The sequence below is a fragment of the Pezoporus occidentalis genome, unplaced genomic scaffold (genome assembly GCF_034315485.1).
Source record: "Pezoporus occidentalis ecotype Australia unplaced genomic scaffold, CSIRO_AGI_Poc_V1 ctg207, whole genome shotgun sequence".
Lineage (NCBI taxonomy): Eukaryota > Metazoa > Chordata > Aves > Psittaciformes > Psittacidae > Pezoporus > Pezoporus occidentalis.
Genome location: NW_026913932.1, coordinates 348,303 through 374,723, shown reverse-complemented (window position 1 = coordinate 374,723; position 26,421 = coordinate 348,303). Strand labels below are relative to the sequence as shown.

Here is a 26,421-nt window from a genome sequence, read left to right as displayed (position 1 = left end):
TGACTCTTCTCCCATAAGTCACACTTTTTAAAGTCAGCACTCCTGTTTGATGGCTTTTGTATCTAGAAGACTCCTTTCCCAGAATCTGCAGCACATTTTCAATTTGCTGTCCCCCATTGTGTGGCAAAACTCTATTATGTGGGATTTTAATTGTGACTGTGGAGATTTCATTACCTACAGTGATTCCTTTAGGTTAATCATATGGTGGGTTTGCTAACTTGCTTTTTAATAAGTGGCCCTTCACGCTATGACACTTAATGGTATTTTACTCTGCTGAAAGGTTTGTTTTCTGTTCCTAGGGAACAGAATGATCTAGATTAGAGGGCATAATTAAATGCTACACAAACATGAATGTTAAAGCCCTAAGCTACTGTTTATTATAAAACTGAATGCTATGCAAAAAATGTTAAGAAATTGGACATCAGCTTTTGTATCAAAACATACAGCCCTTTTCTGAGCCATTGAAGCAGTATATTTTAGCAAACTAAGAAAAGCTTTGTCATCTCCCTGAGACTTGCACATATACCCTGCATTTTTCTTTCCCCTGGTGTAACTGCCTGATCACATGTTTCCTGTGTTGCATTATCTGCTTTTGGCTAGGAAGGCTCCACAGAGGGATCTGGACAGACCAGATCCATGGGCTGTGGCCAGTGGTTCAACAAGGCAAAGTGCTCCGTCCTGTACTTAGGCCACAACAACCCCATGCAATGCTTCAGGCTTGGGGAAGAGTGGCTGGAAAGCTGCTCAGTGGAAAAGGACCACTGAGCATGAGCAGCTTGTGCCCAGGCAGCCAAGAAGGCCAACAGCATCATGGCCTGTATCAGAAATAGTGTGGCCAGCAGGGCCAGGGCAGTGATTACCCCCCTCCCCAAAATGATTCTGCAATTCCATGAAAAAGCTACTGAAATTAGAATGTGGTTTTCCCTCTGTTTATGCTTTGTCCAGATTATATGAAATTTTGTATATGAAAAGATAAGGTCAGAAGAACCTACTGTCCCGTATTTTCTTAGGAACTGGGTAATGCACAAGTCTCAGGGTGCTAATAAACCCGTTAACTGCTACTGTATAAAACTGCTGAGCAGTTGCTGATACTTATGTACGGTCAGTACCATGTAAATGAAATTATGGATTACAAAGCTGTATTGGCAGTACATAGAGATTATGAAAAGCTGGAAGAGCTTCTTAAAATAAGTTGATTGAGCTGGGGAAATACAGTATACTGACTAGGAGACTTTCTTACATGATACAAAAATGGTTAAAGAGAGTATGCAATCAGGAATTTGCTCAAGCAAGTGTTGACAGAGATGTCCCAGGAAGTTTAGAACAGATGAAAACGCATTTTAGTCTGGAAGAGAATTTTTCAACATTTAGACACCCGAAAAGTAGCCTGATTTTTTTTTCCTTTTAAACAAATAGTAACAATCTTCTGTTAACTTTAATTGAGCATTTAGCACTGTTGAAAAGCAGCTGATTTACTTGGCATTTAATATCTGCTATCCTTAAATTTTGTCACTGATGTGGCTAAAATTTCAAGCAACTTTTGAAAGAGTAACAGTGCCAGTGTTCTAGGTAGCACTGGCTTCCTGCTTGCCTTTTTCATTATCTATGTCAACACTAAGTGACCCATGGTTATTTTCTAAATCATCATCATCAGATCCTCCAAGTCGTTTGAGAGGTAAACTCATCTTTTCTTCATCTGCTTGACCTTTATTTACTGAAAGAATGGAAGATTCCATGGTTCTCTCTGCTGGAGAAGTTGCCACTTTTTCCGGAGATTCCTGCAGCTCATGTCTGAGTTCATCTTCAGAATCTTCAAAATTCCTGTAAAGTAAACCAAGATACTTCTATGAATTCAATATATCTTTGTTACAAAGCTTTCTCCTTTTGAGGCCTTTCAGTTATCTTTTAAACACTTTATATAAAGACCCTACAAGCGACACACATAATGTGAACATTTCTTCTTTCTCTGTGAGATTGTTTACCTGTCTTTGTAAGATGGGAGAACAGGAGCTGCAAAGTCACATTAATACTTCTGCATAACATTTTTAATGACATCCTTGGCATGTGACATAATCATTTACAGAATTAAAAGTTAAATTAGCAGAGTCTGTAAAACAAGTAAGTTTTATTCATGTATGAAATTAAAACAACAGAAGAAAAGGCAATGGAATTTGTCATTTCATTAAAACTGTTCAGTTACATGAATTTTTCTTCTGATGAGCTTGACTTACGTGTCTTCATCATCTGATCTTGGCTGAAGTCGGCCTTCATCAATAGTAACAGCAGAGTATGGTTCTGAATCATCTTCCTTGTTTTCTTTCAGAGGCAACCTAGTTAACCTCCCTTCATTTGTGTACTGGCTACCTATAAAAGTGTATGTAAAGTAATAGCAAATAGGTAACTGCTTGAATGTTTTTGTTGTCCAAATCACAATAATGTAAATACCAGGCTTCTGTTATTCTTGATCACACCTTTTAGTTAGTGGTTTGTAACTTCTGCTTAGTGGAACCTGTTGTGTTTGGTAGACCATAACCATGGAACTATAAAAATTAAGTAAGAAAGGCAATCAGATGTTAGTATGTTTAGGTTCCCAACACAGGGATCTGCATTTTCAGTGGAAAACTTAGGGGAGTACTGCTTGGGAAAAACTGAAAAACACAGTTGAATGTAGTTATGGTTACCTAAAAATGCTCACTTTCAGAGACTGAAGGGCAACCCTACCCTGAAGATGGGACAACAATGCTAAGAGTCGTTTCAGTATAAAGACTAATTTCTGTGTGTGATCCAACAGAAATCTGTCAGTCTGGGTAACGTCAGCCTGAGTAGCAGGACAGAACTGGGTTTGAGAGAGCGCCATGTTTGAATAAATCTAACTGATAAAAGCAACAGCAATTAGAATACCTGTGTGACTTATTCTTGCTTTAGTCTTATGAACTGCTGACATTTGTGGAAAGTGGTTTGAATTTAATTTTGTTGGGGCATTTTAGTGTTTTTGTTTCGGTTTTTAATTTATAAGCAATTAAGCTAGTCTTAGGAGAGGAATTTAGTTGGCATGTTTAGCTGGTTTAGCCTTCAGGATGGTGCAGTTTTGTAAGAGCTTGTTATGCTATGAGAAAACGTATATGAGGCATAATTATCAGGAGAGTGCTAACTGCACAGTTGCAAATGAAAAAGGTATTTCTCACGATCCATTAAAATTGTTGAAACTTGGCATGTTTGGCTGCCTTAAAAGTCCCATCATGCAATTACACATTCAAGTAGATTGGCAACTATGCATAAAACCATAATGTCTGGTTACATTTACAGTGTCTTTCTGTGGAAAATACTCTAGGTTTTTTAGCTAACAACTTTGCTGCAAAGTAAATGTCATTTTTAAACCAATCTGTTACTTTGGGAAAGTGCATTGTAGTGTGAGTTCAAATCTATTTTAGTGTCAGCTGTATCAGCATGGACCACCTTGTAAAGTAAGACATCACTGTAGTTTCAGTCACCATGTACTACAGTTTACAGCTCTTCTACAGAAATACATGTATTTGTATAAATGTTTTTTACAGGCTTCTTCAACCTTAACAGTTGCAGGGGCTAGATCTAGGTTTGTGGTACCTGCCAACATGCCAGATGTAGTAGCTCACCTCTGTCTACCAAAGCAAATAAAAGAATTTCATATGAAAGTAATAACCAGTAAGTATGGCTTATCCTTTTCCCTGCTACTGAAAACAGTGACATCCTGAAAGAGGCCTTTCTCTTCTACAGGGCAGAGCAGTGGCTGCAGGGACAGGCTGCCTTTGTTCTTCTACTTAGCCAACTACTTCTCATCACAGACCATGTGCCAATGGTAGAAGAAATAACACAGTAAAGTAAAACTTGCAAAATTAACAGTAACAAACATCCTACCTGTTTCTTCTCCAAGGTGCATGAAGGAATCATTAGATAGCTCTGCTTTGACTAAGATGTTCAGGAGTGCCCCTGGTGGTGTTCGTTTCCATTGCTTCCTGTTTCGTGGGATGTTTTCAGGCATAACAGTGTGATCAGCTGAAGAACGGCAAGGTTCTCAGGTCACTAAAGCATGAATGTAGCTTGATGCTGTCTTCTGTCAGATTCACACTTTCTAGTTTTGACACTGATTTCTTCCCCTTGGGTAATGCTGAAACCTACGGTTTGGGGTTTTTTTAGCTTTATGGAATACTCCTGATTTTTTTATACGTATTTGATCTGATTAATACTGTAGAGAAAAAATAGTTGGGACTATTTAGCCCCAGAAAATTTTAACATCAGTTTTAATGTTCAAGTAACTGCTTATTAAGCCTGGAATAGACAGGCCTAAGTCATTGAGCAGTCCTTGCTCTCAAACTTGTTGGCTTCCTGAGGCTGAAAAAGCTTCTCTTTTGTCTAAGACAGAATGAACAAGAAGTGGCATATTAACAATAAGATGGGGAAATACTTTTTAGCAGGGCCTGTTACAATAGGACAAGGGGTAATGGTTTTCAACTAAATGAGGGGATATCCATTCTTCACAATAAGGGTGGTAAAATACTGGCACAGGTTGCCCAGAGAGGTGATGGATGCACCATCCCTGAAGACACTCAAGGCCAGGTTGGATGTGGTTCTGGGCAACCTTATCTAGATGTTCATTGCAGTGGGGTTGGACTAGATGACCTTTGAAGGTCCCTACCAGCCCAAACTATTCTATGACTAATATTCTGCTTTGTCTTCACTGTGCATGTAAACTCCTCAGATTATTTCTTGTGTATCTGGGGTTCTGGGAGTATGCTGAATGCTGGAAGAGCTCCTTGGTTTCAGCAAACAGTCACTGGAGATGCCTGGCTGCCTGAGGAGATATGCACTGGTACTGTAAGAAACCTGCCATCAGCCTCTTCTGAAATGGAGCATCCCCACAGTCTCAGCTGTGTGCTCACGCACTTGGGGCTGTGTGGCAACACTAGTTTAGAGTAGCAGTATTAGTAGGAGAGTGGGAAAACAGAACTCCATCACATCCTGGGACGGCGTTGGCAACTGACTGCCCTAGTTCTTGTGTGTCAACTCAAGGCCTGAGGAAGTTGCACAGACTGGCTTTTTTAGCTGCTGTTACCCAGCCCACTGAGTGATTCATTAAATTCAGACCTTTTAATATGTATGAGCAGCACAACATGATTGCGATATTAGACAGAGGGGAAAATGACAACTGCATTCTATGATTTAACACGTACAATAACCTCAGTTATTACGAAGTCCTGCAATTAAAAGCTTGCCAGATCATGTGAATATTCTGGTATAGATTTTTTTTGGGCAAGGTCTGCAAGTAGCCTGGCTGAATTTTAGCAGCTCCCTACTTTCACTGAAAACCAAAACTTTCTTACCAAGTTCAGTTTCAGCCGTAGCAGGTAATACAGATGTGACATCAGCATCAGCTAAAAAATTCAGTGGTGTCTGAGGGGCTCCAGCTTGCCAACGTTTTCTGTTTTCTTTCCTGTCATCTATGTCATTGTACTCTTACGGGAATTAAAAAAGGAGGCAAAGTTATTTCTTTTTAAATAGATTTAAGTATAATTATAATAGTGTGTCATACCAAGAAACAGCTCATCAGATAAACTTGCTGTTTATCTGATAAAGTCTATAGCTTAAGTTACTGAATTTACCTAACTTCTATATAATTTTTCAGGATACTCGTTGCATTCACCAAGGAATACCTGTTTGGTATGCAGAGAGTTCTTCCAAAGCTCTTTCCACATGATCCTCATAAACTTCCACCAAGTTCTCCTTAAGATTCTCACCATCCACAAAAGTTAAAGTCTCACCGAGTTTATTGGGTACCTGAAGAAACAATAAGTTACTATGGAAAGAGAAAATACATACAGTACATTAATCACTTCTCACTTTACTGTGCTTGCCAGCTATCCTCATGTATGCAGAGGAAATATGCGTAATAAAAAGTGAACCAGCAGAACTCAAAAGTCATGTCGTGATTTGTGTATCAGAAGGCTGCACGGGACTGAAGAGATGTGAAACCACAGAATGACAAAATAGTGCTTTAGAAATTAAGAATATACATACTAGAAAAAATTGTATTTTTGACGTTGCTATTACAAATACTTAAAAAATTTTAATACACTAATAAAAATCTTCATAGGCAGCTATTACATGTCAATCAGCCACAAATGTCATTTTAATAAATGAAATCCATAATGTCTGTGGTCTCACTTCCACGTTTTCTAAATATCATCTGGTTCATCACAATATTATTCTAGATTTGTGACACAGTACTAGTGAAAAGAAACAGAAGTATATTAAAACAATTTACAAATTAAATTTGGCATTTGCAGACTAACTCAATTTTGAGATGAATTCTTCCCCTAAAGGCCAGTTTACAAAATTTAAATATCTGCACTCCTTCATCTTTTACCATGTGAAAGATTGACCCAGATATCATACAATTTTCTTCTAAGCAGTTATCCTCTTGAGCAAGGTCAGATCTATGCAATATGTCAACAAATCCTCCATAGGAAGCTTCATTGTAATGAAAGCAGAGGATGAAAGTAATGGAAACAAAATCTAGAGCTACTGTTGTGGTTTCAGATTACTAATGTAAATCCTTTGAATATAACTACCTCTGCTTCTTGAACGCTGTCCTCCTCAGGAACACATACATCTAAATTAATTTCAAACTTTACTCCTCCCTAAAGAAAAAAATCACACACTTAAGTAATTTATTTTATCAAATAAAAACATTTAAATAAATGTACACAATTTATATGGGAGTACAAACTTGAAAAATTATTCTTGTATTGAAAATAACTTTTATTTAACAATATTTTTCTTCTATTTAACAAGATCAGAGTAGAACAAACTGGACAAAAGGAGACTTCTCTAAATATAGTTTATGGCTATTTTCAAAGGATTGCACCCACTTTTGATTTTAAGGAAAGGTGTCTTTGATAATCATTTAATTCAAATCCTTGCAATACACAGCAGTTGGTTCTTAGAGCTGGTTCTCAATGAGTATTAAAATTTGAATACTGTACTGCTTCTCTGCAATATTTCACAAAAGACCTTTAGTCCACTTCACAATGATCTTATGGTCAGAAACCTTCCTGGTATCATCTTATGTGCATTTCTATTCAATTCCCATCCCCTTCTAGAATTTAAAAAGCACCATAGAGAATAATGCTTTATAACAAAATGTTAGAAATTTAGCATACTGACTTCACTTAAACTTTGACTAAACTTGAGTTCCCATACGCTACTAGTGGAGTTTGGTATAAAGATGAGAGGTAGGGATTGATTACTGTCTGGGAATATCTAAAGGGAGCCTCCCTCAAATTATCAGAAAAGCTCATTTATTTTCTTATTGATTCTATCTTCTCATACAAACTTGCAAACAGTAGACCACTGTCCTGGGTTCAGCAGTAGCAGTCATTTTTCTCCTTCTTGGTAGCTGGTGCAGTGCAGTGTTTTGACTTTCAGCTCGGGAACAGAGCTGATAGCGATGTTTTGGTTTGGCCAAGGACTTTGTGATCCTCATGCTCTGCCAGGGAGGAGGGGAAGCCAGGACTAAGCAGAGACAGGACACCTGACCCAAACTGACCAAAGAGGTATTCCATACCACAGCACGTCATGCCCGGGATGTAACTGGGAGTTAGGCGGAAGGGCTGGGAGACTGCAGGGTTGGAGGAGGTATCGGTCGGTGCTTGGTCGGGCCTGGGGGGTGAGTTATCGGTTGGCTGGTGGTGAGGTGTTGTATTCTCTTCCCTTGTTATTTCCTTTATCATTGTTATTATTGGTGGTAGCAGTAGTGATTTGTGTTATACCTTAGTTACTAAACTGTTCTTATCTCAACCCGTGGGAGTTGCATTCTTTTCAATTCTCCTCTCCGTCCCTCCGGGAGCAGGGGGAGGGAAAGAAGTGGGGGGAAGTGAGTGAACAAATTGCCTGACTGGGTTTAAACCACGACAACCACTCCTGACTGACTCTCAGGTAACTTGATTTCCAGAGCTACCGTGATAACACAATCATTTGAAATGTACAGACATAAGAAGAAAATGGAAAAAAATAGAGCAGTAAGGATGGATACCTTTGTGTTGTGTTTCTTTTCTAAGATTTTTTGGTCTTGCATATCCTGGAGTCTGACTTGTTTAAAGGTTTTCTCCATGTCCTGGAAGGAGAAAAAAAGCCCAACTTTAAAATGCACTCTTTGGCACCAGAATATGTGTATACCCTGTGAAAAAAAAGACTTGTGTAAGTCATAAATTTAGTCACTGATTTCCTTGTACATATATTTGTCAGAATATTCCATTCTTTGTCAATTCTGGCTTATCTGGCAAAAATAAAAATAGGCCACCTTGCATAAAGTGCAAAAATGATATTTCAGAAACCTGTGTTTGGACAATACAGTACTGTGTCCAGAAATAAATGCTACATCTTTTATTTTTTATGATCATATTCAAAATTACTCAGGCTGAACAGTGCAGTCACCCTACACCACGTAAGGCAAACCCTGACTGAAGAATCCTGATAGCTAGATCAGAGCTGCCTTTTCTTCAGATTAGACTGGGAATTTGCAAACTGAGATTAATTTGCATCAATTCAGACTTTTATTCATTTCACTTGAAGAGAAGTGGACTTCTTGTTGCAGAAGGGCATGTGTCTGCAAAGATCATCTGGTGTTCACAATGCCAATATTGCAAAGTAAAAGTGGAATAATTCTGAAACTCCATTCCAGTAGCTGCTTTGGTAGTATTTGATGAGAAAGAAGCGAAGGAGTACTGTAGCTGGAAAGCTTTCACTCTGCCTCTTCCTCTTGCTTCCCCCAGATTTTTTGTTTAAGTAAGGACTCCACATAAAACTGGATTCTAACTTCGGACATGGTGCTACACTGGACTGTCATGAAGTGCTGTATTTTCTGCACAGAATTCTTGTAGAGGTTTGCACTGTGAGTGGCTTCTTCTTAAGTTCACTCAGAGAGCAAGGAAAAGAAAAATACCACAAAAAGAAATCAAGTAAAAGTACATCCTAACATTTACAGATGAAAAATAATTACCAGAACAACTCAGGACTCAGCCAAAGAAACTTTCCAAGCTACTCAAGAAGGAAACCTAGGGAGACTTTCCCACATGGTGGAAGGATCAGGTGAGATTTGAGCTTTACCACTCTTCAGATTTGTCACAGAGAGTGAATCAAAGACCTTTAAGGACTTGCACAAAAAATACTGTTTAGACTAGGAGATAGTACCTATACCTGAAGCGATTCTTTTCCTGTTAAAGCTGTATCCTCAGTTTCAGACTGGTCCTCAGCTTTCCCTTGCCTCACAAGATAGGTTTTATCTTGTATTTTTCGATTCTCCTAGGGAACATTTTTATAAAATTTCAATTTCTAATTAAGTGTACTGGCTTAAACAAGAAAAAGGAAGTACGAGTGTGTGTATGTTTGAGCTCTGTTACCTGGTACACTCCTGCTCTAACTCTGAAATCTTTTATATCGTGGTGGTATTCCTCTCGAATTCTCTGCAATTGTTTCAGGTACTCCTGTTATAAAACAGTGAGGTAGAACACGTGTATTAGAAATACATACAGAAATAACAGTAGCTAAACAAAATACTCTATGAATAGCACACTGTGTATGTATGAGAAAAAGGGATGTATTCTTTCCTGCCAATTTTAAAGACTGCTTGCTACTTCATATTAGAAGACATTTTTGAGTTATAACTTTTCCAGGCTTTAACCTTTTTGAAGCTTTTCAGACTATCTTGCTAGCTAACTGTAGAATTATATCTAAACCAGCTAATTCCAAGAATAACCTAAGGATTGTCTGATGCTAAGGTTGCAACTCAGAAAGAAAGGACTGGAAATCAGAAGAACAAAAAAATTATGTAGTACATTTTGTATCGCAACCTGCTCCCCGAAATGAAATGAAACCTGGAAATCTTTTATTCCAGAAGCATTCCTATGGATGCTCCTTCCTTTTTGCTTTGCTGCAAAACCTTCAAATTTGGCCAAAATATCATTTCTGTGTTAAGAACATCTCATTTTATGAAGAGTCATAACATAGTGTTTTATGAGAGTCTATCCTAATTTGCTCATCTTTCTTACAATTGGACTAATCTGTAAAATTTCTTCCTTTTTTTTGGCATATTTAGTACAGACTTTGCTGAACTAAACAGCAACAGTTGCTGAAGAATGTGTACATGATGAGTATATTGCTGTTCCAAAGTCTGACGATTATGTACAAGTTATTATATTCACCCTTATTTTGGCATTTTTTAATAAATCAAACATAGAAAGATTAAAAGTATTTATGTATGTTCATGTAAGAAAGAAGTGTCAGTTTGTTTTCTCTGTCACCCAAAAGCAAAACCAGGAAAATATATTGCTTCTGTATATAATAATCTCCCAAAGTTATAATATGCCAAGCGAAGTAGTATGCATCACATGGTATTATATCACATTCTAAATGTCATCATATGACTTATGAACAATGAATATACATAAATGAATATTTTATCTGATTTGTAAATATGAGGCTTTATTGTCCTCCAGCAATAGAGGATCTGTTGTCCTCTGTTCAGTGACGTAACTCCTCCGATCTCAGTCGAAGTGAAACTAAAATCAAGGCCATGGTTTATGTAATTTTTATGGACATCAACTTTTGTGCAAGTCTTCAGTAGTTTATGTAAGATGGAACCAGATAAAAACAGCTTACATTATCCTAGTGTTCAGATGGAAAAGAATCAAATCTGACATATAAAATGCTATTGTCAAGGAGTGTAAGAAGACATCTTTAAGCAGCTAAGGAAGATATTTCATTTACCTGTTCTTTCATTTCTTTCTTTCTAGATATGTCCTGCTGATGGTTTTTGAGATGTTCTTTCTTTACTTTCTGCTGCTCTATTTGGTCATGATACAGGTCAACAGAGGATGGTCGCAGTCCCTGTGGATGTACAGATATATCCCAGACAAAGGAATTCCTTCACTGCTCACTTAATTCAGTCTCCCTCTCCCACTGAAGAGTGAAGTAAGTCAAGTGTGTATTTTTCGAAAGAAAAAGTTACAGTAGAATTTTATATTGCTGCAGTTTTCTATTAGAAGATGAAACCTCAATATGGGTGTTGTGGAGCAGATCAGGGAGTTCGCTAGAGCAGAACTTTCTACCTGTCAGTATTACAGTCTGCTGTTAGAAATCCATCTTTTGGATTTTCATTCATTTCCTCTTACAGATTTTATTCTATGATTCAGTATTTACTTACCAGCTGTTTTTCCACTTTAATCTTGTACTGTTGAGCTTCAAAACGCCTTTGAAGATATTCTGCAGGCCTGAGAGATGTCCATATACTACATTTTATTTCACAGACTCACTATCTTCTGCACAAATAATTCTCTATAGGTTCTATCACATACAAAAAAAAACAGACCTCTCTTTGTACTACAAATATGGATAAAATGTGGATAAAATATGGATAAATATGGCACAACAGTAAAATCAGAAAAAGTAATCATCCATTTCAGGCATTCCCCTTCCTATGACTTCAGTTATATTTGCCTTCTGAAGAGTGCAGCAAAGTCGTTTTATTGATAGATGGTATGTGAAAGTGTTAATGAAAATAAAGATGGTGTTCCTGATCCTCAAAATAAGTGAAAACTGTCACAGTGGAGGTTGTATATTCAACTTTTCTATTTCTTTCTCCCCTGTTTTGTGGTTACTAAATATTTACTTTTTTTTTTTATACAATAATCCGCAGTCACTTGTAAGCTCCCTGATTTCTATTTGGTTTATTTCCTATCTTCGGAATCCATTTATGCCCCAGAAGACTTTGTCCTTAAATAAGGCACTAGAAACTCAGCTCAGACAAGATGTTCTAAAGCTTAACTGAAACATTCTAAACACAGTTGTCGTCATTGAATGAAAACTAACGATTTGGCCAACCTTGAAAGAAGTATCCAAAAGTGGGCAGTATTAAAGATACCTTACCTTCCTTTCTCAAGGTTTTCAAAACTCATCCACACCAATGGCCAATCTTGGAATGAACGGGCTATCTCAAATTTAATAAAGTACCTTTACTTCGTAAGAGAAAAGTTTTGGAGTAAACAAACTGCTAGAGAAAGGGGTGTTGCACCTGAAACTAAAATACAAGCTCTGGAGGGAAAAAAAAAAAAACAACATTTTCATGGCCTGCCTTTCACTCTGTTCCCTCAAGTGGAGAGCTGCTTGTGGTCTTTATATTGATCTGATCCCAGAGGGAAAGACAGTACTTATCCTTAGTACAATTAGAAAGTCTACAAAAAGCCTGTGTTTTACTTCTCACACAATAAAATGCTGAGACTGGGGAGACATTTTGATAATGAATGTCAAACATCAGGACAGTATATTCAGACGGCACCTCTGGATACACAGAAACAGGAGTTACGTTGTTGCACAATTAACCTTATGTAAGAAAAATAAGGAAGACTAAGCAAAGAACAATTATACTGGTTGATCCATGTCCAGTGTTATCTAATCAGGAAGGCTGATTAACTCAAAACATGCATGACAGTTCCCCACTAATAAACAGAGAAAAGTTTACCAGTCAAGTGCTGGTGGTGGAGGTGCAACTTGTCCTTTTAGTTTGTAATATTCCTCAACTCTTTGGCTGACATGAGAAAGCTCATAAGGTGCATTAGCCCTCCTCTGCAAGTTGTCAAGCTTATCATAGTAATGACCATAATGGCCATGTGCTCTAGTACTTTCTGGCTCCTCTGCCATCTTAAATCTGGAGGTCTGTGTCTGAAAATATAATAAAGCATGTTAATTTACCTGCCTTCATTTGCATCAGTACAAGCTTGAATTAACTTCCTGTCCTCCCCAGTGTAAGTTGCACAGTAATACACACTGGTATGGTATAGTTAGTGTAAGTTTTCCCAAATCCTTTCACATATAAACCAGAAACTTCCTAACTTTTCAGGGCTTTATAATCTTACAATTGTCATTCCCTTCTCCCCTGTTCCATCAACTCCTGTCATTAAGCAGCAGCCCATATTGTTGCGAGAGTCAATCAGCTTTGTACTCTGTAGTGTCATTGCCCTAGAGTCACTTAATTGTTCTGAAACTTAAAGCACTGTATTTATTTCAGGGAATCTCATTTTGATATGTGAGAGCAAAGGGAACCTGGGATGTAGTTTGGGGCAGTGTATGCATTGATTGCTGCTTTCAGGGGATGTAGTTTGGGGCAGTGTATGCATTGATTGCTGCTTTCAGGGGAGCACTGTGGTACTCCACCATCTCTTTCATTATATGCCTGTGGGAGCTTGCCTTTCATTTCTCAACATCCTTACTGTGAAGAAACATCCCTGTGTTTCCACTATCTCTTCTATTTGTCATAGAAACAATGGAGAGAAGGTGCCACTGCATGGTATAAGCATGGTAAGGCATTCACAAACATTTCCATGGTAGAAACACTATACGGTGTATGACAAAAATGCTGAATTTTGCTTATTTTCTTAAATAAATTAAAAAACATCTAAGTATCCCATCCACAGATGATAAACACAGTAACTATTCCTCCCTGCTTTCCCTTTTAGAAACACTAAAACCAGGCTTATCTACCCATGGTATAGTCCAGATTACAGTAGAATATAAATTCCTATCTTTGTAAGAAAATTTTCCACTGGCAGTAATGTTCCCAAGGAAGAGGTAACCTCAAAAAGTGTTTATCTTATCCCTTATTGAAATAAGTTTTACAGGATGGCATCCAGAAGTATGGCAACCCCAAGCAATAGGGAGTACAAATCAGGCCATCCGAATAAATGTAAAAGGATTGAGAGGACTGAGAGCTATGACCAGTGGAGCAGGTGCCCTGGTGACTCAGGCCATGTAAAAGCCTGGGGCACTAAATGCCTTTTTTGCCTCAGTCTTTATTAGCAAGACTGGCCTCCAGGAATTTCAGGCCACTGTGACCAGGGTGGGGAGTCTGAAGCAAGGAAGTTGTACCCTTGGTGTAGAAGTATCAGATTAGAGAATACATAAGCAGATTGCCTTGCCTTCTGAAGATGATTAAATATTATGAGAATGTGGATGCACAGTACCTGAAAAATAGGCTGTTGCCCTCTTGAAGGAGGTTTCAATTCATTTCTCTGAAATAATTCCTGTTTCTTGACAGGCACCACCATTCCAGATTCTGGAGAAACTTGGTCCTGGGCTCTCCTTTTCTGAAGTTTATCTGTTTTTTAAGAATAACATATGAAAAGGTTCTATTTTGTCTTCTCTATATGATTAGTGATCATGTAGTTGCAAAACACAGTAATGTGCTTATACACAACAGGTTAGGCTAACAAGCTGTCCTTTCACCATCACCACTATGATCATCATGCTTCACACCTCCTAGGAATTCTGCCTTTCATTCTTAGAATGACAGGCTTTTGAAAGCATTATGATTTGTCACACTCATGTAAAGTGTATCTTATTGACTAGTTTTGCAAAGCACACTGAATAAAAAGGAGACATCTATAAACTAAACCACTGATTTCATGCTAGTACCAAGAACAGAAAACAGGAGGTCTGATTCATTGGAGGCTAGGTGACTACCTGCTTAGGCATTCCCTTTCTAAACCTTGGTATTTTATAAATCACTAGAAAACGTTACAGTACTTGTGAAATTTGGAAAGAAGGGAGAAAAGTGAAAAATTCACCTTGTCAGTTCCCCATGTAGGAGAGTACAATTATACCATTCCCGTTTGGTCAGTCAGTATTCTGCAAATACTTAAGCTGCAGTAAGGAAAAATAGTGTCTTTGCTAGCATGAAGTCATTTCTAACTGAGGTTTAAAACTTCCCTCAGTAATGACTGTGAGAGTATCATGTCTGGGAGATAAAATATATACAAATTATGAGTAATATATGACCATAGATATTTTTAAAAATTACTGATTTAGATGTTCAGGTGCCTCTGTCTAAATTGAATTAGTCCTGAAGGCAGATAATTGAAAATAAGCTGCAAAATAACATGGGTTCCTACACTACAAAAGAACTTTTTTTTTGGAGGGGGAGGAGGGGAAAGTCCATAGTGTAGTAAAGTAACTACATAGGTTTATTTTCACAAATCCATTTGAACTGCTTTGATATCCAAAGATAAATTTAAGGAATAATTATGACATACTGAAGAATATAAAATTAGGAAAAGGTCATGCTCCCAGAACTATGCCAGATGTTCAGCAGTTCATACAGAGATAGAATTTAGTCTCATTCATGTTTTCTAAGAATGTACATACATAATCTGGTCTATCAATGAGCACTAAATCCAAATAGAGTTAATTGTCCCTCCCAGTTTAATCTAATTTATAATATTTTGTAAAATATTTTTATTATTTTGTAAAAACATGTTTTGCACAGATTTTTGCATTTTTGCACATAGCTTGGTAAAATTAAGTCAGGATATTTTTCATGTGACAGACCTAAACTGCATCTAGACCAAAGCCTCTCAGTTTTGTAAATTTTATTCTTAAAAGAATTAAGCCTAATGTTTCAGCACTTTCCCACAGCAGCTTTTCTAGCTGAAAGCTGCTAATGAGTTAGTCTTAAAGCTGTCTTTTCCTGAACAGGACAGTGATGCACTGTCTGGTGTGTTTCCTCTCTTGCACTTCTCAATTTTTATGTTTGTGCAAAACTCTTGTATAAAAATGTGCAATAAAGGCTGCTGGAAAAAGTTATAGCCATCACATGCATCATAACTAAGAAATGCTAGTGTAGAATTAATGTTAAATAATACTGTCATTACCTTGTATCATCTTGGCTCCAGACTGTGATGCTGAAGGACATTTTCTATGTATCACAGTGTGACTGAGTTCTTCCTGTATTAGCTATGAGAAAAAGTATCTGATTGATAGAACTGTTTGTACTTCTTCGATGCAGTGTTCCCTCAGCAAGCAGCAGTACAGGCACTTACCTCAGGGGGCAAATACCTGAGAATGAGCTTCTGCAAGAAGGGCTTCCTTAGAATAGAATTAATAGATGGTCGATCTCTTGGAGATACTTTAAACAACTGGGAAATTAATATCCTCAGATCATATGAGTAGTTCGGAGACACTGGGTGAAAACGGCCTCTGCAAATCTTCAGCATCAGCTGGTGCAAACTATTGCCTTCAAACTTAAAATGAAAACAGTAAGAAGAGGACAGTAAGTACTGTTGGTTGGAAATGATGGACTAGACACCCGAACTTGAAAAAACGTTCTTGCTGACAGAAGCCCTGTGCTATGCAATCTCCTCATACTTTCTTTCTTACTAACTATAGTTTGCTGTGTAAAATTAATATATCCACTATCTGATTGTATTTTCTGATTACATTCTCCTTGTTTCAATTGCACAACTTAGAAGGTCCAGCAGCTTTTGGACCTGGAAAAGTTTTATTCCTACTATGCTGTCATACAAGAACAGAGAAGCAATTTTTCCAGAATGAAACAAGTTTTATTTTACTAAAAGCTGTCAACAGAGACCTGCATACATAGCCTTCACCTTCAACCACACATAGCGTTCACCTTCAAAACCTCCCTCTGCCTCTGCATTCTGTGTTCTCCCAGGCACTGATCCTGATTTTTAACAACTGAAGCCACTCAGATAAATCAGCACTCTGAATTCAGATCTCTTCATAGTTCAGCAAAAATAATTTTCAAAGCAAATTCTCATTTTATTGACATGGCTGTTTTGAAGGAAGCGTTGCCAAAATTTGCCTTAGCTTCACTTGCGTTTCCTGTCCACATCAGCATCTGGTCCCTGCCTTCAAATAAATGGGCAGCAATACAGAATAAACCACCTAATATTTGTAAGAAGTAACATTAGTGTTTTCTCACTTTGTGAAATCTGAAATTTTCCTCCACAGTACTCCCTTGCTCTCAGGTCAGCACAGCTGCTGTCCCTATTAGTACTGTTCTTCCTTCTTCAACATCCAAGCTCAGTAAATTGTCAGCTTCTGCTTTGTGCAGGACTGACCCTTTTCCTATTGTTGGGATTAGTCTTCGCTGTGTTTCCTTCTCCACATAATACTCATAGGCTGAGAATTATCTGAGCATCAGATCAGGCTGAGGAAAACACAGCTTCCTGAAAATACTATGTTGGTTATATTCTGACATGAAAAAATATGTTTAGGAAAATGCTTCTGGGGACACAAACTGCTTTCTGGGGGAATGTGGGTTTCAAACTCTTTAATACATACAGATTGCTAATTTTAAATAAAAATAAGAAAAATTATATGCCAAAATCCTAACCTTGAAGTTTGGCTTTAGTTCTTTTTATTGTTCATCTGCCTTTTGAAAGATTTTAGTATTTATTGAAATACTAAATATATATTTGATGTGTGTATACACACACACATATATGCAAGTTGCAGAAATGCAGTATAATGCTTTGTACTTTAATATGCACAAAACAGACACACTGAAAAATTAAGCACTAGCAGTCATTCTTTAATATCAATAAATAAGCTGAAAGAAAGCCTAACAGCTGACTATGAATACTATTATTACTATAGTTTTTCTAGGCTGTCCACTACCTGTTTCAATAGTATGATAATGATTTGAATCTCTGATACTTACAGGATGCTTTAGCGCACATAGCTCATAAAGCACACAGCCGAGAGACCAAATATCTCTGTGAATAAAAAGGAATTAAAGTTTCAAGGAAAAGACTATAATATTTCCATACATGTAATCAGTACGTCTTCTCAGCTCTCAGTTTTATTAACATTATTGCATCAGAGATTAATAGTGGTGCAAATTTTAATTTTTCTTAAGATGCACTGAAAAGAACAACTGGACATTTCTTTTTAGCTGTGGTACCAATGTTTCTATGATACCTAACTACATACTGCCATTATCATTGGAAAAGGCACATGATGTAAAGAATACCTGCTTCACATTCCTAGCAGGATGAAGGGCAAAGCTATCTCCAGCTGAGTTGCTAGATAAGGAGACAATAAGGTAGTAAACTTGTGTGAACAGCAATTAGAGCTGAAATGCTAGTCTTGGCTCCAGAACATTTGGTGTTCATCACACCTCCCCCCCACACACACAGAGAAAAGGGTGTAGCTCAATCACCTCCTGACTTTTCAGTGCTTCTCATCTGGTATTTTGTGTTAAGCCTGGGTAAGCCTTTAAAATTCTCAGACATATTTGTCATTCCTGCAAGTAGCTACTGTGGAGTTCCAGAATTGCCAACCTAGCAGCTTTCCTTCTAGTGTATTTTTATAAATTACAAGTAAGTGTACCAAAAATTCACGACCTTGGAACTGAAAAAATCCATACTTGCATTGGTCACTACATGTTGGAAACACAGAAGGAAATTTAGTATTTGATGAAGAACCAGATAAAGCAAAGGAAAAAAAAATAATCTACTTTACATTTCACACCACTACTAACAAGGAGTATTAAAAGAGGATTAGATTTAAGTTTAAAGTACAAGTAATTTTATAAAAACAAAAAATATATTTATGTTAAGCCTTTAGATGAATCATAACAGATTCCTGATTATTCTAGACACTGTGAGTTAAAATATTACTGAGTGTTGTACAGTATAACACAGTTATTGTATATTGTACACAGTAATACAAGACTTCACAAGGGTGACACATGAAATTCCCAGTGCCCTGCAAAATACTGATTTAAACCATGACATTGCTAAAATAAGTTATCTTGTGCCTGCATGCCCTCACACATAAGCATGTGAAGGAAAGACAGAGACTTACGTTTTATTGTTGTATGGTTGATTTTCACAGATCTCAGGTGACAGATAATAGGGGGTCCCTACACAGGTATGAGCAAACTCTGTAGTGCTAATGAAATACAAAGAACAAAAATGTTTATACACGGAATACATCCTATACCTAACAAAAGTCCAGTTGCTAGAATCAGAATAGTTAGGGCTGGAAAGGAACTTAAGATCATCTAGTTCCAACCCCCCTGCCATGGGCAGGAACACCTACCCTAGACCATGTCACCCAAGGCTCTGTCCAACCTGACCTTGAACACCACCAGGGATGGAGCATTTATCACTTCTTTGGGCAACCCATTCCAGTGCCTCACCACACTCACAGTAAAAAACTTCCTCCTTATACCTAACCTAAAATTCCCCTGTTTAAGTTTAAACCCACTGCCCCTTGTCCTATCGCTACAGGCCCTGATGAAGAGTCGCTTCCCAGCATCCTTGTAGACCCCCTTCAGATATTGGAAGGCTGCTCTGAGGTCTCCACGCAGCCTTCTCTTCTCCAGGCTGAACAGCCCAAACTTTCTCAGCCTGTCTTCATACGGGAGGTGCTCCAGCCCCTTTAGCATCCTACTAGGCTAGACACATCTCTTATTTCATGGCATGTGTTAGCATAACAGAAAAATCATAGTGTCAGGCATTTTGTTTCCCAGACCTTTTGAACAAGCCCAATCCACAAGCAATTTGCATACTCAGGTTACATTCAGACTGCTCATAACCAGCCCTACCTAGTGTAGGTCACAGACTAATTAAAAAAGGTGCTTACCTGTTCAACTGTCTTGCTATGCCAAAGTCCCCAAGCTTTGCTACCTTTCCATTATTGCTAAGGAAAACATTCTGCAAAAAACCCCAAAACTCACATGTGAAAATTAAACATGGCAGAGCTTCTTAAGCATATTTTTTCAAGACAAAAAGTACGCCCTCTCAGTACCAGTTTTACTACCTGTGCTTTTACATCTCTGTGTAAAATCTTCTTGTCATGAATATGCTTCAAGCCCAAAGAGATCTGCACAAACCAACTCAGAATCTGGAGTGGAAGTTAAAGGGAAAAGATACCTATAAATTCACGTGAATTTAACGTCCAATAGGGCATCTTACTGAAATACATTAAAAAGATACGATAAAATCTAAAATATGTAGAGCATATACATGTAAAATATCAAAAATAATATTTTTACAATTAATGCCATAGACTTTTCCTTTCCTTTTTTAGTGCTATCACAAAACTAAACAGAAAGAGATACCTGTTCCACTTTCACCACCCCCATCAGGTTTTCACTGGCTGCGACAGGACAAGTACTTGAACAAAGACTCGCATCAAAGAATAGAAAGAATACTAGACCTTTATTTAGAGATGAGGGAGTTCAAATAACAACTAAGACAGAATTGAGAAATGTCTTCTTAATCCACAGTGGCAGAAGTCATACCACCCAGTTATCACATTTGTACACTTACTAAATGTGGTTCACTAAAAAACAGTATGAGTGGTGACCAAAGGGAGCTATGAAGATACCTGTATACTAAGTAAGCACAAAGGTTCATCCTTTGTTGTTGACATAGAACAGCTCTTAAACATACATTTAATATACATGTGTTTTATTGCACAACGGCATTCGGACTTAATTTGGAAACAAAATTACAATGTGATTATATGCTTCTCTATTTAGGAAAATTGATGGTCATGAAAGACTTTGATTCAAGTAATAATCTCCTATTCAGTAATGCTTCACATAAGCGTATGATTTCCTGAATAGGGATGATGCCACATTTCTTAAGCATACATTAGAAAATATGAAGATATTTTAATGACATAATGTTATATTGGGTAATTTGCTTTCCTTTCATAATTAGCAAATGCTATCTTTAGTTTCTATAATCTGTTTTTATGTCCATACTTCATTTGCCCTTCTTTGAACATATATTATTTTATCTCATCGTCAAGGGCATTGCGTGTATTGGTTTTCTCTTGTGTTTTCATGATCTGTAGTTTTGTCCTATCTTTATTTTCTCTCATGTTCTCCCTACCTCTAGTGTGACTCCCAATAGGATCTTAAAATTCATTATTACTGAAGTAATTCACTTCCAATTGGCTTCTACAGTAAGGAGTTCCTCTTTTACAACTGAAGCAAAAAGAAGAGTCACAATACTACTTCCTTTTTTTTTTCCACTTCTGTGCTTTAGAGTATATTTCCACTAACAGACTGGATACTATTTATGTAGCTTCTACATACATTTTCATTACGGCTACAAAAGTAGAAAACTATGCATGATTAAATAACCTCAGAATTCAGTACACTAAGTCAAATACATAAGAGAAAATTTCCTTCAGAAAGCTACATTACCATTTAAAAGATAGTCTTTATGGCTTATTGAGTATACTACAAAGAAAAAGTGCAGCCACAATGGAAGGAGCAGTGAGAGGAAAGGGGGATAAAAAATGTCATCAAAATTATAGTAATGAATTAACTTAAGGTCTTAAAGTAGTATAAAAAGCAAGCTGTAAGATTCCATTAAAATTACCAGTTTCTTTAAAACATTCAGTTATTTTAACAGGCCAGAAAAGAAACAGTTGCTAGTACTGGATAAATCAAACCATGTGTTTTACATAGTAAGTCCTTTCCTCTAAAGAGAAGTTCTTTTACCTGGTCCTCGTCAAACAGCACTCCATGCTGCATATTTATCCGCATCATTAAGTCTCCACCATCACAGTATTCCATCACAATATAAAGCTTGTTCTTTTCTGAAAAGTACAATTTTTCCTTTATTACTCATTAATACAGCAATAAATTATTTTTATTTTATAAGGTACTTGTTTCAAACAGGGGTAGCTAATCTTCTATCTACTCCTCCCTTTCAAAGAGTAAATGAGAAAAAATGGATACTTCCAGTGAAGCTTGATGTAAAAACTAAGACACAAAAATATATTTAAACAGAGACTTACCAAAATATTAAATACATGAGAAAACTCCCAAGAGACCACACTGATAGAAAGACAGATGTTCTTACAGGCAATGCTTAGCATAATGCTTCATAGTTGGGATTGTTCCCCAATAATTACTAAGTATAGAGTTAGGCTTAGGGGAAAGGTTAGAAGCAGACAGTGTCCAAACAGTAGAAATAAACAACAGGGACTATTTTATATGGAAAATCACCCTATTCTTACCACTCTGAGATCCAGAAAACTACCAGATTTATGTGTCCCTTCAAAAATTTACAGTCCTGATCACAGAAAACAATCTGAACACAAACCATAACATTAATTACATAAGGCATTGCTTATGACAGCCATCAGCAGGAAAAATAAATACAGGGAAATAGCTCTTATGGAGAACAGACTTTGTTCTGTCTCTTTCAGTCCTGAAGAATTCTGTATCCTTGAGTGATCCCTCAAAACATTGCTTAAGAAAACAGGCCAAAAGGACTTCTTTCTTGCTATACTCAAAAGCTCTCTTCTTTTATTGACTCTCCCAAAAAATTCTCATTAAATTCTGGAGTCCTATGACGATCAAGACTAAAGTTCAGCTTAAACTATGCAGACACTGCAGAATGTAGCATTTATGCCATGATACCTTAGGTCTCCCACACACACATGAAGAGGGCAAGTGATGACTGAATTTGTTACCTCATGGTCACTTTTAGGACTTGGAACCTGTCCCCAGTGGTAAGTAAGAGGTTGAGGATAGGCTTAAGTTTGGGCAAAATTAGGAAGGTTGGTTTCGCTCCTTTAATCACAAATCAAACAAAAATTTTAAGAATAAACCTTGCAAAGAAGCATAGAAGGTTACAATATTTGCATGCTTCATCTTGGCCAGAAGAATTACTTCTTTCTGAGAGGCTTCTTTTTCTTTCACAGGCATCTGCAAAGAATTAAGAAACTATATGCTAGCAATGATATATTTAATTCTTTTCAAAAACAGTTACATTGTTATCAAACCATTTCCACAAATACGAAAAGACAGTGTACCAAGGTGATTCAAAAGCAGGTGAATGCTTGGAAACATACTGGAAGGAGCAAAGTCAAGCCAAATTATGACATTATACAAGCAGGCAAATGTCTGCCTTTAAACTTTTTATACAAATGCTATTACTAAGCCAGCTGATGGATAGAGTTCAACCCTGAAGTTGAACTTCCTTTAAGTACTTGAAGAATAAGGATCTAGATGACTGTATTTCTAATATGGGTGATCTCAAAAGAATAAAAAGACAAAAAGTTCTTCATTTTACTGGTGTTACAAGTTTTTGTAACATTTTGGGCAAACTTTGCCCTGTTATGTTAAAAGGAAAACTATTTGGCTCATTGTGATCACATTTTCATCAATATAAGTTCTTAAAAATTCATGTCTCTCAGTATCCAACCATCAAAATGTCCTCTTACATTTATAATAAGTTTCTTAACCTCAGGAAATTAAAAGGTTTAGATAAATGGATCACAGGATTGTGATTTGTTATTTCAGTGGCAATAGTTTCATTGCAGTTGAATCCTTTACAATAAAATCTGAATTAGATAGTGTCTGGCATTGAACATAGAGAAAAGTTTTTGAAAGAACAAAAACGAGTAAGAAGTAAACACAATTTCAAAATATGTATTTCGTCTATGCTTGTAAAATCCTTATATTAGCACAGAGTACAGTCTTCAGAAAGTTTAACTCTATATAATGAAGATAGAACTACAAAGGAAATAAAATATAACCCAAGTTCATACCCCTGCTGAATGCAATTAATCAGGTAAATAACTGCTGTTACCATCTGGGGTTTGTTGTTTTACCTTAGTTAAATCGATCTCTTTGATAACACACTGCTCATTATCCACTTTTACTTTTGCCAAGAATATTTTGCCAAAAGATCCTTCTCCAATTTTTTTAATGATTTCATATTTATCCATGATGTCTTCACCTTAAAGCAGTGGCTAAAACGAAGAAGTCCCCAAATTAGTATAGCACAATTAGTGCTCTAAGAGTCATTTGTGCTATTGAAATAGACACTACCTTTTAAAACTATCATTTTTATCACTGCCTTTTATAGTTTATCAAATTTTTATTACTGCTACTGATCCTTCCTAAAAATGTCATCTCCTGGAAGTCTGCAAATTATTGTGGATCTGAACTTTCAATAAGCAGCAAGTTTACGAGTGTCTCATAAAGAGAAGCTTGAAGCTTAGTTTTAGTACACCCTAAAGTTAAAACACGAGGCAGTAGAAAGTACTATGTGAGATTATATGATTTTGGGACTCATTATTTCCTGAAGTTAACAATACTGTAGATTTGTTCTTTTAATGAAGGAAAAAAATTAAGTAATGTGCTATTTCATGTTGATTCAGTTGAAACTGATGTGATCTAATGTTGGCAGCAAGATGAACAGCCACTGCGCTCTGCAGGGGACCATAGCCAAGTGCAGTTGGGCACCAGCAGTCCTCTGGAAGCCGCTGACAGAAATGACAATGTCACCAGGTACCTGCAACATATCCATACGCAAACCTACACAGCTAAACATAAGCAAACACTTTAAACTGTTCTTATTGGTTGGCCTGACTTTTAGAAAGGGAGGTTTGCTAAGATCTAGGCTTTTCCTGCCAGGAAGGCCAGGCAACCTCGGGAGCCCGTGCAGGCTCTATGACAGGCGTTTCCTGAGGGCCACTTCGAAGCGCTGGCAGGCTGACCCTCAGGCAGTTACAGTTTAGGTGTTTGGGTCCAAGCCAGCTCCTGTTCGCAGTCGCGGGTGAGAAGCAGCACCTCGGCACAGCTGGGCCTCTCACACCGAGCCAGGGTGCGCTGCGCTCCACGGCCTTGCCCCTCACCCGCCCGGCTGCCCGCAGTACAGCAAGGAGCCAAGGCAGGCCCCGGGCGCGGCTCGACAGACGTCACCCGCCGAGGTGATGGTGGAGGCGGCCACCGCCTCCCTCGCAGCGGGACCTACACGCGGATGGTGGTGTACAACCTCCTGCTCTGGGGCTGCGGGACCGGCACCGCGGGTGGCCGAGGGAGGGGAATCCACCGGGGGTACCGCCGTACTCGCCGCGCTGAGGAATCACGCTCTGCCGCTCTCCCCGCCCTGGCTGTGGTGCCGTCACCATGGCGACGAGGCGCGCCAGGCGGGCAGGCCTTGTCTGGGCCTCTCGTCCTTGTGGCCAGGCCCGGCTCCGGGAGACGCGGTACCCGCATGCGCTCGGCCGCGTTCGGAGCCCCAGCGCCCGGAGGAGGAGCGCTCCCCGGACCCTCACCCCCCCGACGGAGGCTGGCGTTTGAAGCGGCGCAGCGGCGGAGAGCAGGAGGAGCGCTATTTCCCTCAGGCAAACCGCAACCATCTCCCTGCTTCGGGTGGCCAGTAACAGGAGTTGGGTGGCCCAAAAGAAAGGCCCGACTGCCTTGAATGCTCGGCGGAGCCTCACTTACCAACCTACGTGCAACAACTGATTTTCCTAAATCGAGTCTGTCTTGGCGGTGACAGTAGCTGGTAAATGATCTCTCCCTGTCCTTGACCCACAACCCTTTCATTGCATTTTCTCTCCCCTGTCCAGCCGAGGAAGGGAATGATAGAGCATCTTTGGTGGGCACCTGACATCCACCCGCCGCGATGTAGTTTTTCAGTACATAGTCAGGAAGAAAAACTTCACATATTCGCATAGTGTTGCACTATCTCTTTGAAATACAAGGGGGCAATCAGAACAGCACTATTAGCACTAACGCTTTTAGCCTGAACATTTCTGCAGTTCTCTTACCAACTCCAGATACATTTGATATCTAGATTTGCTTAGTTATTATGCAAGTGTTCTAGGTAAAAAAGTTGTCTATGCATTTTACACCCTCAGTTTTGTGATACAGAAAAGACTGAAATAATTTAATGACCACAACTATTAACAACAATAATTTAGATTACAAATACTGGCAAGCCTAACTTCACTTACTGTAGGTAAATCTGAGCATTCAGTCACTGTGTTTCAATAACATTTTCAGAATGGCAACATGTTTTGAAAAATATACTCAGTATAGCTGAGCCAGTCTGTGCTATAATGTACCCATAGGTGATGTCTTGGCCACTGAGACTTAATTTTCATCACCTGAAATCTCACAAGGACTCTAAAAGCTAGAATTATGCCCAGACTAGATGTTTTCAACAGGCTGTTGTGGAAACAATGTCCCTGAAGCAAAGAAAATGCATTAATTTTTTGCAGTATCCCAAAACATAGGAAAACAGGAGATGTTTTTCAGTTGGTTTTGTTTTTGACAGAGCTATAAGGTAATCCACTTTGGAACTAAACTGAATATGGAAAGCATCAGAATGTTACACTGCAGGGTTTTCTTGTGCACTTCCTACCAATCTGAACACAGGTGACAGCTGATTTAGTAGGCTGATCTATTGATTAGCATACTAATGATTTTCCATATGAACTTTTCTATAATACGGAACATTCTAAAATACTAAAACACAAATACTGCACTTATATTTGGATAGTTACCCTACTTTCTTTTTATTTGAGCTTCCACCAGCCACAGCATTGCCTGATATGTTAAAGAACAGGTTCAAGAGTTAATACCTTTAGCAAACATTTGTGGTAAATTGGTATTGCAGTGGTATGACAGCACCACTGACCAAGCAGTAAAAATTATGTGAAAGCTTCTTCACACTTCTGTCAACATAGCTCATTCTCAACAGGGGGTCCCTCTATACTCTTCAATTCCACATGCATACAAATTTTTGGTGTAGCTAAATTTAT

At 38.1% G+C, this 26,421-nt stretch overlaps 1 protein-coding gene across 4 annotated transcripts; it reads right to left on the bottom strand.

The window, feature by feature from the left end:
- Positions 1-762: 762 nt before the first annotated feature.
- Positions 763-25,260, bottom strand: NEK5 (NIMA related kinase 5). Of its 4 annotated transcripts, none has more exons than XM_062618929.1 (22): positions 25,100-25,260; positions 22,471-22,567; positions 21,353-21,450; positions 19,654-19,737; positions 19,477-19,547; positions 18,694-18,780; positions 17,546-17,600; positions 15,903-16,103; positions 15,735-15,816; positions 14,049-14,182; positions 12,551-12,750; positions 11,237-11,303; positions 10,801-10,920; positions 9,435-9,518; positions 9,232-9,336; positions 8,069-8,149; positions 6,606-6,674; positions 5,688-5,811; positions 5,358-5,489; positions 3,888-4,032; positions 2,232-2,339; positions 763-1,821 (listed from the first exon to the last, which is right to left on the bottom strand). In XM_062618929.1, exons 1-22 carry the CDS (start codon positions 25,199-25,201, stop codon positions 1,566-1,568), a joined length of 2,502 nt encoding a protein of 833 aa, XP_062474913.1. In that variant the 5' UTR covers positions 25,202-25,260; the 3' UTR covers positions 763-1,565. The 4 variants fall into 4 exon arrangements, with proteins under 4 accessions (XP_062474913.1, XP_062474911.1, XP_062474912.1 ...); XM_062618927.1 differs by lacking the exon at positions 25,100-25,260 and adding an exon at positions 23,476-24,485; XM_062618928.1 differs by lacking the exon at positions 25,100-25,260 and adding an exon at positions 23,476-24,485 and having other exon boundaries at positions 2,232-2,343; positions 3,895-4,032.
- Positions 25,261-26,421: the final 1,161 nt, after the last annotated feature.